Source organism: Phocoena sinus, chromosome 2 (genome assembly GCF_008692025.1).
Source record: "Phocoena sinus isolate mPhoSin1 chromosome 2, mPhoSin1.pri, whole genome shotgun sequence".
In the NCBI taxonomy this organism is placed as follows: domain Eukaryota; kingdom Metazoa; phylum Chordata; class Mammalia; order Artiodactyla; family Phocoenidae; genus Phocoena; species Phocoena sinus.
Genome location: NC_045764.1, coordinates 5263496 through 5277828, shown reverse-complemented (window position 1 = coordinate 5277828; position 14333 = coordinate 5263496). Strand labels below are relative to the sequence as shown.

At 39.2% G+C, this 14333-nt stretch overlaps 1 protein-coding gene across 1 annotated transcript in view; it reads right to left on the bottom strand.

The window, feature by feature from the left end:
- The window catches only part of CUBN (cubilin), a 280069-nt gene extending 271803 nt beyond the window's left edge, over positions 1 to 8266 (bottom strand). Inside the window, 3 exon segments of the mRNA XM_032622320.1 lie at positions 968 to 1097; positions 1445 to 1725; positions 8181 to 8266. Of these exon segments, the coding sequence (XP_032478211.1) occupies positions 968 to 1097; positions 1445 to 1557 (243 nt within the window). The 5' untranslated portion in view covers positions 1558 to 1725; positions 8181 to 8266.
- Between the last annotated feature and the right edge of the window lie 6067 nt (positions 8267 to 14333).

Below are 14333 nucleotides of genomic sequence, written 5' to 3'. Positions count from 1 at the left end.
AGGCCCCACTAACACCCTCTGCACCTTCTGTGGACTACAGTAAATAAGCCTACACAGTGAGCCATTTCCTGCTACAAGTACTACCTGTACCCCTCATTAACCCTAGGGCATTGTTCTTTCCAAGGACTTGTTTCACCTCCGATTATGTTCCCTGTGCTAAAGATTCAAAGTACAGATTCACATAGGCCTCTTTCTCACACCAGTTAGAATGGGCATCATCAGAAAATCTACAAACAATTAATGCTGGAGAGGGTGTGGAGAAAAGGGAACCCTCTTGCACTGTTGGTGGGAATGTAAATTGATACAGCTCTATGGAGAACAGTATGGAGGTTCCTCAAAAAACTAAAAATAGAATTACCATATCACCCAGCAATCCCACTACTGGGCATATACCCTGAGAAAACCATAATTCAAAAAGACACATGCACCCCAGTGTTCATTGCAGCACTATTTACAATAGCCAGGTCATGGAAGCAACCTAAATGCCCATTGACAGACGAATGGATAAAGAAGATGTGGTACATATCTACAATGGAATATTACTCAGCCATAAGAAGGAACGAAATTGGGTCATTTGTAGAGACGTGGATGGAGCTAGAGACTGTCATACAGAGTGAAGTATGTCAGAAAGAGAAAAACAAATATATATTAACGCATGTATGTGGAACCTAGAAAAATGGTACAGATAAACTGGTTTGCAAGGCAGATATAGAGACACAGATGTAGAGAACAAACGTATGGACACCAAGGGGGGAAAGTGGCAGGGGGTGGTGGTGGTGGTGGTGTGATGAATTGGGAGATTGGGATTGACATGTACACACTGATGTGTATAAAATAGATAACTAATAAGAACCTGCTGCATAAAAAATAGTAATAAAATAAATTTTAAAAAATCCCATAGGCCTGTTCAATCAAGTAACCATATACAAATATACAAAACTACTTCAATGCATTTCCAGTGTATTACCTGATGTAAACATTCGCCAAGGTCTTCATCATTTAATTTAATTTTTCCCAGGGATCCAGTTCTAAATTCAATGTTTTGAGCTGATCCAGTAAGAAACACTAAATTTCCTCTCTCTGCAGTCATTCGAGGTCTGCATAATCCAAGCCAGAGAAAGTATCGGTAATTATGGCATATAGTTTTTAAGTCTAAAGAACAAAGTTTCTCAGCGACTAACTACAGACTGCATACACCTTTGCTTTGTGGTCAACTCAACCAAATTCTCCCAGCCCATCTGCCATTTCTTTCTCAAAATGATAAATGGAAAGTTTGTGTATAAAAAGATACTTCCATACATCCATACAACTGTTTTCCCCTACCTGTTTTTAACATCATTGTTTTCCTCAGGAAAAATTACACCTTTGCTTACCTGGTTATTTGTGAAAACTGATGAGGAACCACCCTAGTCCATCAGCAGAAATAATCCATGTGTCTACTTACTGTTGGAGGTCAGTATTTCTTTTTTGTCTCTGCGGCGCAAGTCCTCCAGCTTCACCATATGATTCAGCAAATGTCAATAAAATAACCAAACTCCAAAGAAAAAGTGAGGACATCTTCCTCACCAACCTCCAAGGTTGTCAGGTAGGAGGGAGGCCGCTCTACCCAACTGAGTGTGGCAGTTTGGAAAAAGCAAACCAGGCAGATGTACTTTGACCAGTGGGATGTCCTGCAGTTTTCATATCTTCCTTCTTTGCCCTAGAAGGCTACATTATTTCTTCTTCCTGAGGGATGTAAATGATCTTAGATCTTCAGGACTCTTCAACTCGTGAGAGGTCAAAATCTACTTCTAAGCGATGCACAACTTAATCATTATCTGTTTGACCTTTGAAATGGTAAGAAATTGCTTTGGAAACATCCACTAAAACAATTCTTGCTTAAGATGTAGCCACCTTTCAGCAAATGCTTCTGGGAAAATTGGATATCCACATGCAAAAGGATAAATTTGGACCCTGACTTTATATTATATAGAAAAATTAACTCAAAATGAACCAAATACCTAAATATAGGAGATAAAACCATAACATTCTTAGGATAAAACACAGGGGGAAGCTTCATCACACTGGATTCTGCAATGATTCCTTTGATGTGACTCCAAGAGCACAGCAACAAAAGAGAAAAAGAATAGATAAATTGGACTGCTTCAAAAGGAAAAACTTTTGTCTATTAAAGGACACTATCCACAGAGTGAAGAGGCAACTCAAAGAATGGGAAAAAATTTGCAAATCATATATATGAGAAGAGGTTAAATATGCAGAATATGTAAAGAACTCCTACAACTCAACAGCAAAAAAACAAACAAAGCAAATAAGAAATGGGCAAAGAAAATCGACATTTCTTCAGAGGAGATATTCAAATAGCCAAACAACACACGAAAAGATACTCAACGTCACTAATCACCAGGGAAATACAAATCAGAACCACAATGAGACACCACTTCACACTCATAGGATGGCTACTATCAAACAAAAGCAGAACATAGTAAGTACTGGGTGAGGATGTGAAAAAATCGGAACCCTTGTACACTGTTGGTGAGCATGTAAAATGGTACAGTTACTGTAAAACAGTGGCAGTTGCTCAAAAAAATTCAACATAGAATTGCCATATGATCCAGGAATTCTACTTCTGGGTATATACACGAAAGAATGGAAAACAGGAACTCAAAGAGATATTTGTACAACTGTGTTCATAGCAGGATTACGTGGAAGCAAGCCAAGTGTTCACTGACCGAGATGAATGGAAAAACAAAATATGTTGCATGCATATCATGGAATGTTATTCAGCCTTAAGAAGGAAGGAAACTCTGACATATGCTACAACGTGGAGGAACCTTGAAGACATTATGCTAAGTGAAATAAGCCAATCACAAAAGGGCATATACTGCATGATTCCACTCATATGAAGACCCTAAAGACAGAAAGTAGAATGGTGGTCTCCAGAGATGCAGGGTAGGGAGAATGGTAAGTTATTGTTTAATGGGTACAGAGTTTCACTTTGGAAAGATGAAAGAAAGTTCTAGAGATAGATAGTGGTGATGGCTGCACAACAATGTGAGGGTATGTAATACCACTGAACTTAAAAATTACTCCCTTAAACAGGCTCTGCAACTTGATATTATGGAGAGATGTAACCCTGTTTTACACCTGTTCTATTCAACCACAAGAACAAAACTAGCAAAACTAGCGGGCAAGCTGCTATTTTCTTGAGGTGATACTGAAGTCAACTGATGAGTTTTTTGTTATTCTGTTGTTCATTTTAAGAAACAGGTGTCATACCACAACACACTTCAAGTTGAATACATTTTTTTAAAGTTTCATTAGTTCAAGCTTTGTTTAAAAGCTTAACAGTTTGGTACGGGGGGGCGGGGTGGAGGGAGATCTTGTCTTCGTGAAATATTTGTCAACTTTAAGAATAGGATAAAATAGGATGGGTTAGAATCCTCCAACACAAAGGACAATTCTAACTCTGAGCTTTGAACATAACTATTTTCATGATTCTATTTTCTTAAAGGTTACTTGCACTCAGCAAATTTGTTAAGTGCAATAACAGATGTCTCCAGCATGATTTCAGTAAGAACTTACTTTTTTTTAAACAGAATTTTCCTGTGTTACTAATGTGTTTATTATTAAACAAAGTAAAGATAATTTCTCTGCTCCCAATCTAGCCATCCAATTCCTAATTGTCCCTCATGCTAGAAGGAAAAGAAAGAAATATGCTTTCAAGGTCTGACTGACTTTGGAATGACGAGTTAGGGAATTTTACATCCAGCCCACCTGCTCAACTCTAGCTGAGATCAATAGACAAGTCAGACAGTCTGCATGTGATTCGGTGGAAGCAATATAAAAACCAGTCGCTGTTTCCACACCATTATCACTCATCCTGTTTCGGAATTTCTTCAGCAAAGACAAATTAAGATAGTTTTAGAATCCGTGACCTCAGACTTAGAAGGTGAATATTCTCCTCTCTCCTTTTCCCAGAGTAAATGTTCTATTAACCTGAAACCCTGTCTTTCATTGGCTGGCAAATCTCCCATTTCCTCCCTAATTCAGAATGCATTCCACAAAGATTCTTCATGTGCCCTTTACATATGAGCCATTCTACAAAATGGTAGGAATACGAAGTGAAATACGTTGCAGATTTTCCCCTCCAAAGTCAGGTCTAGGGAAGATCATTCATGTGGGTTCAAAATCCAGCTCCATCACTTTCTGACCATGTGGCCCTGTTTCTTCATCAGCAGAAAGATAATAATAACAGCACTGAAAGTATACAAAATGTTTAACACATCCGGTCTTTGGCATTTGATAAGTGTCCACTAAATGTAAACTGTGGTTATCATGTAAATAAGTATAACCCTCCTTCTTCTTCTACACTTGAACTTGGGTTTCTTAAAGTAAGAAATGATAGAAGAATCCACAGTTGACTTAAAAACCATGGGCACCAGGAATATCAGGGGTGTCTAATCTCCCCTTTTATGGAAGAGGATTCCAGAACAGAGACATGCATTGAGGACTTTGAGTGAGCAAGGGGACATCTGACCTGCAGCTGGGGATGCGAGGCAAAAGTAAACTGATGTCTGAGAACCAGGCAAGGTGGTGCCAGGAAGCAGGAAGAACTCCCCACGGATGGGTGGAAAGCAAGATTAGATTTAAATCCTAGAGTCTCCAAGAGCAGGCAAGCCAAAAGGAACAAACTCTTCCTCGAGATAGAGCTGAGAAAACAGAGAAAGGGAGGGTTTGCTCTAGGAGCTGCTCCATGGGAGGGGACCGAGTGTGAGAGTACACCTAAGAAAGCCGTAATATGTGGGTTTTTTTGCATTCATTAAAATAAAGTTATTAATTCAGAACACTAATAATATCCATGATATTTACACACCTTAAGTTTGTCAAGAGGTCTGTTGCACTCTTGGTTTCCAGTCTTTGGCATCTACAAGAGGGTGCATGCCAATGTGCTTTGCTTTGTTGCAGATGTTACACATGGTACGTGGAGTTGGGGTTTTTTCTGCTTCTCCGTCTGCATGGGCAGTGTGTTACTAATCAATAATGCACGGCCTGCTGACCTGCGCTCCCAACCCTGCCCCCTGGTGTCACCTTCCTCCCTCCTCTTCCTCCCAGCTTCTTAGCTCTGCTTACAGAAGTATCAGCTCCCTTCTCTTCCTCCTTCCCTCCTTCCAGAAAAGAATCAGAATTATCTTCTCCTTTCTTCTTCCTTTAACTTTTCTAAGACACCTTTGTACACCCCTTGCTTCTTCTGTACCATTCACTTCACCTCCTTTCTCCACTTGAATCCTCAGCCCCCACCATTTCTAATAATCCCCAACACGGTGCACAAATGAAATTCATGAGTGACTCAGTTCACAAAGGAAAATTTTGTGGTCATCAAAAGTACATAAGAAAGTAAATTCCAGTATACTAGGAGTTCACAGGAGGGGAACTGCTGGGTAAGAAGGCACCACTGTAATCAGAACGTTGATAAGGACCAAAACAAAAACACAACAACGAAAGCCATAGAGAACAGAAGTACCTCTGCCTGGGAAGGGCAATGCAGGCTTCCCAAGAGCCAGCTGAGTCTTACAGAATGTATAGGAGTTCTCCAGGCAAAGTAGGGGAATTGGGAGTCTCAGACAGAGAAAATGGTACATCCAAAGCTTTCCAATTACAAAAGAGCTAAACGTGGCCGCAACAGTGTGTGTCTGTGGGAGATGAAATTTTTTAAAGGGAAAGGAAGTCAGGTCCAGAAGGACCAGGAAATGTTATTTTAATGAGTTTAGATCTTATTTTATTTTTAAATAATGGAGAATTATGAGGGTATTTTACATAGGAGGTCATGTTTGCATTTTACAAGCATCCCTGCAGAGCCAAGTCTCAGACCCAGAGGTAGTGAGGAAGTTGTGGTACAGCTAAGGTGTGACCTGGGGAGGCCTTGTTTGAAGGCAGTGGCAGAGAGAGCAGGAGACAGTGAGAGAGGTATTTAGGAAACAGGATCTACAGAAAAATAGATTGGGGCAGTTAAGAGAGAGGAGGGAAGTGATGCACAGTTTCCCTGCTTGAGAAATTGGAAGGACAGAGGTGTCAATAATTGAATAAGACATAATAATTAAGGGAAGGAGGTTCTGGAGAAAAGGTAAGAGTTCAGATTTGGGTGCACAGAGATCTGAGGAATATTCACCTCCTCCCCGCCCCACCCCGCCCCTGTCCTGCCCCGCTGCCTCAAGGCCCCACTCTGCAAATGGTTTAGATATCAGTGGTGGGTGTAGGGAAGATCCAGAGATGGCCTAGACCACAGCCTTGCTACTCAAAGTGTGGTCCATGGACCCAGCACAGACTTTACCCAGGAGCTTGTCAGAAATGCAAAAATCTCAGGTTCAACCTCAGACCTACAGAATCCACATCTACATTTTACAAAGACCCTCTCTTTCTGACCCACGGGGTGAAGGCACCTTCACTCCAGAAGAGTCACATGATCTCCACAAGTGCATCTGTATTTCTATTTTTTCTTAGATTGGTCTTCTAATTTTCCATAACTTCCTTTTCTATTTCCTATTTCTTTATCTTCTTTTGTTCTACTGAGAAATCTTTGTTATTTATCTTTTAAAATGTATATTGATTTTTTAAATTTTTGGCATATTTTTAATTTCAAAAACTCATTCTTATTTTGCATTTTAACATCTCCTCCTATTACTCTAAAAATATTATAGCTGCTTTTTGAAGTTTACTGCATGGTCTCTGATTTCTCTAAGTTCTTCTTCTTCTGTTTGCTTGTTTAGATCTTTCTATTTCATATCAGGGGTTCTCCTCAGATACCTATTTAACCTTATGTGTTCATTTAAATTTAAGAATAAAACACTAAAGAGTGGATGATAAGCTCTGTGTGATAGACGGTGATGGACGGTGTTCGTAACTAGCAAACTTTATCATGGGTGGTTGAATGGCAAGCTGACAGTTCCATTGGGGGAACACCAACTGTCAATTCTTGAAGATATTTTTCCCCTGGGGACATATAATTTCTTCAGAAAAAAAAATACACCAGTTTTCTACCTGGATAAGGAAAGTTTGCTGGAAATTTTAATGCTAGGTGTGTAGACTTTATTTTGCCCCTTGTTTTCCATCTATTTTTCCAAATTCTTGGAGAGTACCTCAATTCTGTATTCATATAATCCCTATAACTTATTTCATATACCAAGGTTTACTTTTCATTCCTACTAGTTTCATCTAAATCCCATGGTTTTACAGTCTTAATAAGCATTTACTGCAGACATATGACATCCTCAACAATGAGGGAAACGCAAAGAAGTAAACGTCATGACTTTCTCTGGCTTGCAATAAAAGGCATATGTACAAATCTAGAGCACTGTGATAAGGAAACATTATAAAGATGGGTAAGACACAGGAGACAAAGTGCATACTAACATGCTTTTAGGAAAACAGCACGAACCAAACTGAAAAAGAGGTCCTAAACCCAGTCTGGGCATACTGTAGTGGTTCTGCAAATCCAGGAGGGTCATTTTGGAGAGAGGTGGTTGGGGAAAGGTGGCAGCATCGATGAAGGGCCTTAAGTGGCCGGTTGAAGAATTCTGATTTAATTTTTTTATTTAATGGGGAGCTGCTCTTGTATTTTGAGTTCAATAATCCTTACGTGAAATTTCCAGAAGGCCAGCTGAACTTATCTGGAGGGCTGGATCAGTGGAGGAGTCATGAGAATAGGGAGAGAGGGTTGACATGAAGAGGTGCCTTGGAGGAAGAATGGCAAGGTTCTCACACCCTATATTCTAGCTCCTCTCTCATTTTATAGCTTCAATGTGGCTCTGGTGCTTTCTTTGGTCCCTTTTCATTTTCACATCAGTTTAAAACAGAAGACTGTAGAATTAATCTGTGTTTTAGTCATTAACGGAAACATCCGTAAATATAATGATCTCTCTCAACCTTTATGACACTTAACTCATCCTCTTTTTCAGGGAACTCACATTGCTTGAAAGGTACATTTACATACGCCAATTTTTGTGATTTTCTACAAAATGTCTGAACAATACAATATCGTTCCAATTGTCTATTCATTTTCCATGAAGGATCACATAAAATAATTATGGAAATTGATGTAAGTTTAAAACTATTCACTTGCTCATTTCATGGAAAATGCATTACCTCCTAGTAAATTACCAAATCCACTACTGCGATAAACTGACCTTTTTGAATGCAGTGTGCTCTTGACTCAGGGAACACAATCCAGACGTTTGTTCTCCATGCTCATTACTACAATGATTGCAATTATCCTTGAGCAGAATGAAAAAGCATTATGGGTTAATCATTACCATTTGAATAATTCAGGTTTGGCAGAGACTTTCCTGAGGAGGTAGATCTTGTTATTCATTATTGAGAGTCTGGAGGACTTTTTTGCTTTTCTTTTTCAGATTTTTTTTAAGTGCAATAATCCTTACATAAACAAAGAGGATATAATCAGAAAATTCATATCCAGAGGGAGGAATGTAATAGAGGAACAAAGCTTCACATAAGGAACAGAGGTTGCTAATGGCATATATACAAACACACACACAGCGTCTGTGTACTGGGGAGTCTTGTGTCATTGTGAGACAGGGACTGGTTAAGGACAGAGCACACAGCAGAGGGCATACATTGCTAGAATTCATGGCTCCAAAAGCCAGGGGGGACACAATACAGCTTTCCCCACCTCCCACAGCTCAAGACCCCAGGACTCCAGCACTTCTGCTGGATGAATTCAAGCTTGATTTCCATGAAGGTGTGAAGCCATAAAGCGGAGGTTATCTTTGATGAGGACCACGGGTAAACCCACCTGACATCCCTTTCCACGGTAACCTAAAAAGAATAAAATAAGTTTTCTACTCTGTGACTCCTAAAATTCCCTGAACAAGGCAATGAAGTGAAAGATTTAGACACCTTTCATACTATAATCAAAGAAAATGCCAGGTTGTATTAACACAATCATGAAAGTGATTGTAGCCATGTAGGGGCAAATAGTTGCTACTCTAACCTTTTGAAAAGGGGGAAATGCATTTTTGTAACAGTATTTTGTATTTGATGAGACGAAGAGAGCAACTGAAAATTCACCACTGCGGGGATGCAGGGGAGGGAAGGAAGACGAGTTTAGGGATAACCTGAGAAAACCATAATTCAAAAAGGGACATGCACCCCAATGTTCACTGCAGCTCTATTCACAACAGCCAGGACACGGAACCAACCCAAGTGTCCATCAACAGACGAATGGCTAAAGAAGATGGGGCACATATATACAATGGAATATTATTCAGCCATACAAAGAAACAAAACTGAGTTATTTGCAGTGAGGTGGATTGACCTAGAGACTGTCATACAGAGTGAAGTAAGTCAGAAAAACAAATACTGTATGCTAACACATATATATGGAATCTAAAAAAAAAAAAAAATGGTACTGATGAAGCTAGTTGCAGGGCAGGAATAGAGACGCAGACATAGAGAATGGACTTGAGGATACTGGGAGGGGGAAGGGTAAGCTGGGACGAAGTGAGAGAGTAGCATGGACATATATACACTACCAAATGTAAAATAGATAGCTAGTGGGAAGCAGCCGCATAGCACAGGGAGATCAGCTCGGTGCTTTGTGACCACCTAGAGGGGTGGGATAGGGAGGGTGGGAGGGAGGCTCAAGAGGGAGGGGATACGGGGATATATGTATGCATATGGCTGATTCACTTTGGTATACAACAGAAACTAACACGGTATTGTAAAGCAATTATACTCCAATAAAGATCTATTAAAAAAAATAAAGAGAATGGTAAAATGAGGGGAAACAAAAGAGTCTAGGGATACTTGGCAGCTACAGAACTGCCTCTTGTGGTGAACTTCTAATTGGAGAGATACAAACAGAAGCAGTTCACAGAGGCATCTTTATCTGGTGATGGGAGGCTTTGCTTCACTGATGTGATTGATGACAGGAGGAGTGTTTTAACAAGGCTGATGCCTTACAAAGGGCCATCATTCCCAGGGGATGCATTAATTGAAGTGCCACGCAGATCTGTGGGAACATATAAGGTGTTGTCATCAAGGGCGGGAAGAAGGCTGAAATGACCCCACTTCTCACTCTTACTCAGTGCCATTACTCTAAGATCTGTAAAGACCAAAGCCTTTGTCCCTTTGTATTTTTCTTTTTTAAAATAGCGGCTTGGGCTATATTTATTATAGAAGTACTACTAAATCAGGCTTTGCCAACAATTCCTAAACTGCGTTTAGAGAAGGCATAAACAATCCCCTAGGAGTTACACACAATTGTGGTATTAAATACTTTTCTTATAACATCTAATGTGCTATTCTTGTTTAGGTTGACAGATAGAAATATTCCAGCAATTCCCCAAGTCATGAAAGACATAATGATTCTGCGACAATACTCAGCATATTCATATTCGAGTCAAATTAATTGGACAATTATTTATTAGGTACCCCCTGATTGTCAGCATCTGAGAGAGGCACTGAGGAGACAGAACTGGGTAAGATACAGCCTTTGTCCTGGAGGAAAAAAGTCTGGGGAGGAGACGGTATTATATGCCATCGGGATGCAAATGAAGTAGTGACTTGAAAGCTAGATTACCTATGGTAGAGGTGGAATAGAGTACTGGTTTTGATAGAAAGAATAATTATAAAAGTAATATAACTATATTACATTGAATGGAATATTCAAAGACTGGCTTCTTTCACTTAGCGTAATGTTTTCAAGGTTCATCTATGTTGTAGCATGTATCAGTACTGCATCCTTTTTTATGACTGAATCTATTGTACGGACATACACATTTTGTTTATTCATACATCAACTGATGAACACAATAGTCATTTCCCTTTTTCGCTATTATGAATAATGTTGCTGTGAACACTCACGTACAAGTTTGTGTGTGGACATGTTTTCAGTTCTCTCTGGAATATGCCTACGAGCACTCTTGTTGGGTCACATAGTAACACAATGTTTTGAGGAACTACCAAACTGTTTGTCAAAGGAGCTGCTCGTTGCATGTTTTATTGATTGGTTTCACAATCTTGTATTTCAGCATTGTCTTATTGTAACACATTTAATCGGCTTCCAGTTTCACTATGTTTAATATCTTCATTCCTATAAACTGCCGTCCTTTCGAATTATATTATTAAGACAGATTCCCACGGTGGGTCTTGTTTTTACCATCGTTTACTTTCAACCTACTTAAATCATTTCATTTGAAGCACGTTGTTTCTTATCAAAGTATATAATTAAATGATGTTTTTCAATCCACTCTACCAATCTCTGTATTTTAAATACTGTATTTTGACCAACTATATTTAAGACATTTATCGATCTGGTAGAGCTTGTGTGCCATTTAATCATTTTTGTTTGTTTCCTCTGCTTCACATTCCTCTCTCTTTTCTTGCCTTCCTGTGGGTTACTTAAATATTTCTTAGGATTCCATCCTGATTTATCTGTAGTGGTTTTGAGTGCATTTCTTTGCACAGTTTCTGCAGTGGCTGCTGCTCTGGGCATAACAAGATACTGTACGGACATGACATCACAGTTGATTGCTAGCAGCAATTCACCACTTTAAGTGAAATGAAATCTCAGTTCCATTTAGGTCCCTTGAATTTCTCCACTTGTAAATATTGTCTTGAGCATTAGATGGTATTATAATTTTTGTTTCAATCATCAAATGTGATTTATAAAATTCATGAGGAGAAGCAGAGTCTATTGTAAGTATCCATACTTCTGCTCCTTCCATTACTCTTTCTTCCTTCCTGATGCTCCAAGATGTCTTTTTTTAATCATTTCATTTCTGTTTGAAGAACGTCCAATAGCCATTGGTTATGGGTAGGTTTCCTAGCAACAAACACTTTTAGTTTTGCTTCATTTGAGAACATCATTATCTCCCCTTCATTCCTGTGGGACAGTCTGGACACAGAACTTTCACAGAAAGTTAACAGTTTCTTTCTTTCAGCACTGCTGTGCCACCTCTTTCTAGCCCCCGTGGTTTCTGATGAGAAACATGCTGTTATTCAAGCTGTGTTCTGCTGTAGTAATATGTCCCTTCTCTCTGGCTGCTTTAATTTTTTTCTTTGTTTTTAGTTTTCACATGTTTAATTATGAAGTGTCTTCGCATGGATTTCTTTCAGCTTATCCTGTTTGGGGTACACTCAGCTTCCTGAACCTGCGTATTTATTCTTTGCTAAATTTGAGATGTTTTCATCCATTATTTCTTTGCACATTCATCCAGCTCTATTCTTTTTTCTCCTCTACTTCTTGGACTCCAAATATATGAATGTTGGCTCTTTATTACTGTCTCAGAGGTCACTGAGTCTCATTTTTCCCATCTTCTCTTTGTTATTCAGATTTATTAATTCTATTGCTTATTTTCAAGTTCACTGATTCTATCACTTGTCATTTTCATTCTATTATAGAACCCATCCAATGAGTTTTCCATTTTGGCTATTGTATTTTTCAGTTATATAATTGCCTTTATTTCTTTTTTAAAAAAAACTGGGACAAAAATGCACATCATAGTGGTTTTTTTATCAACGTTAAAAAAAAAAAAATCTTTGTTAACTATTTCCTTGGGGAGCCTTTCTATTTTTTGCTTCAAAAGAATTTGTAACTACTTGTTAAGGCATTTTTATGATGGATGCTTTAAAATCTTTGTCAGATAAATCCAACACCTGGTTCATCCTGGAGGTGCCATCAGTTGGCTGTCTTTTCTTATTTGTTGTGATTTGCTTGGTTCTTGGTATGACAGGTGATTTTAGATTATATCCTGGATATTTCATCTATTATGTTAGAAGACTCTGGGTTCTATTTTAATCTTTTATTTTAGCAGGCAGTCACTATGTTTATGTTTAGCATGCAGGCCCTGGCCTACCTTTTGGTCTATGATTCCAGTGGCAGTTTAAATTTCAGAGCCTTTGCAGTGTTAACTTGGTCTATCCGGTGCTGCTGGAGCTCAAAGTGGTCCTTGATGGTGTTACTTTAGGGGAAAGAAGTTTTCCCCAAGACGAGTCACCTGGTACCTCTAGGTTGGGGGAAGACAGCCCCCTGCCCATGGTGATGAAAACTTCTAGGTCAGACACTCCTGTGGCAGGATGCCCCTTGTCAGGGCTCCATGGTTGCTCAGTGTCTCTCAACAAGTGAGAGGAGCCTGGACCTGCCAGGGGAGTAATGCTTCCCCTGGACACTTGCCAGTGGGGATCCCTACAAAATGCCCTTGAGGGTTGTATCAGACTCACCTGGTTGTCAGCAGGACCCCTGTTCCATCCTGGGCTCCCTTATGTTGCTAGCTTGGTGGTCAGAAAACACGAAGCCTGGGTTACCTTCTTCTGTTGGGTGGGAGGTGATAAGACATCCTGTAACTATGGCCCCACTCCAGTTGTGGGAGTACTTAGCTGGTTTGTTTTCTTCCTTACACCTTTCAGAGTTTTCTTTCTGATGTCTCTTGCATTATTTTATAATCATACTTATCCAGAATTGGTAATTGTACTTATCAGGAAGGAGCAGGAAAAATGAGTCTTCCCTCTTGTCTGGACAAGTCAGAATACAGCATTTTAAAAAACTTATATCTGCACAGCTTCCCCCAAAGCCAAAACCCCAAGTTCTATCCTAGAATTCTTTTTTAAATCATATATTCCAAACTTGAGGAAATTTGGCTATTCCTCTGTTAATAGAGGAAGTAGCAATAACACCAATTAAAGTGACTTAAAGACACTTTAAATTCCACAGTAGGACAGCCTTTGGAATTTTCTATATCGATCCAGTATGGTGACTATATTCACTCATTTAACAAATATTTATTGAGTGCTCACTGTGCACCAGGTACTGTTGCAGTCACTGGGAAGGTAGCAGTAAAAAAAAAAAAAAAAAAAAAAATTAAATCCCTGCCCTCCTGGAAGTTTACATTCTCTAAACCATGGAATATTTTTCATTTTAAACCAATTCAAAGTATAGCAACTATCAAGCTTATTGTCTATTCATCCATAGGATGAGTTCTCAAATAGCAAACTCAACCTGTATCTACTATACAAGGAGTATCACATTCCAGTAGGTATTTTCAATCTTTTTTTGTGTATAAAATTTAACTGTACTTGTGTAAGGAACTAGCTAAGTTCCTAAGTAGCTAAGTAAGCAAAATAACAACTATTTGAGTCAAAATTATATTTTCTGGGTGCCGTGGGCAAAAAAGTAGTTACAGAAAAGGGTGAGATCTCTGAGAAAAATGGCTTGGACGGTGAAGGATAGAGAGATCTGAGGACTGCATCTTCAGGAACGGATAAAGTTCAGCTCCAAACCACTCTCTGTTCTCTCTTTAGACTCTTCTTTAGGTGATCTC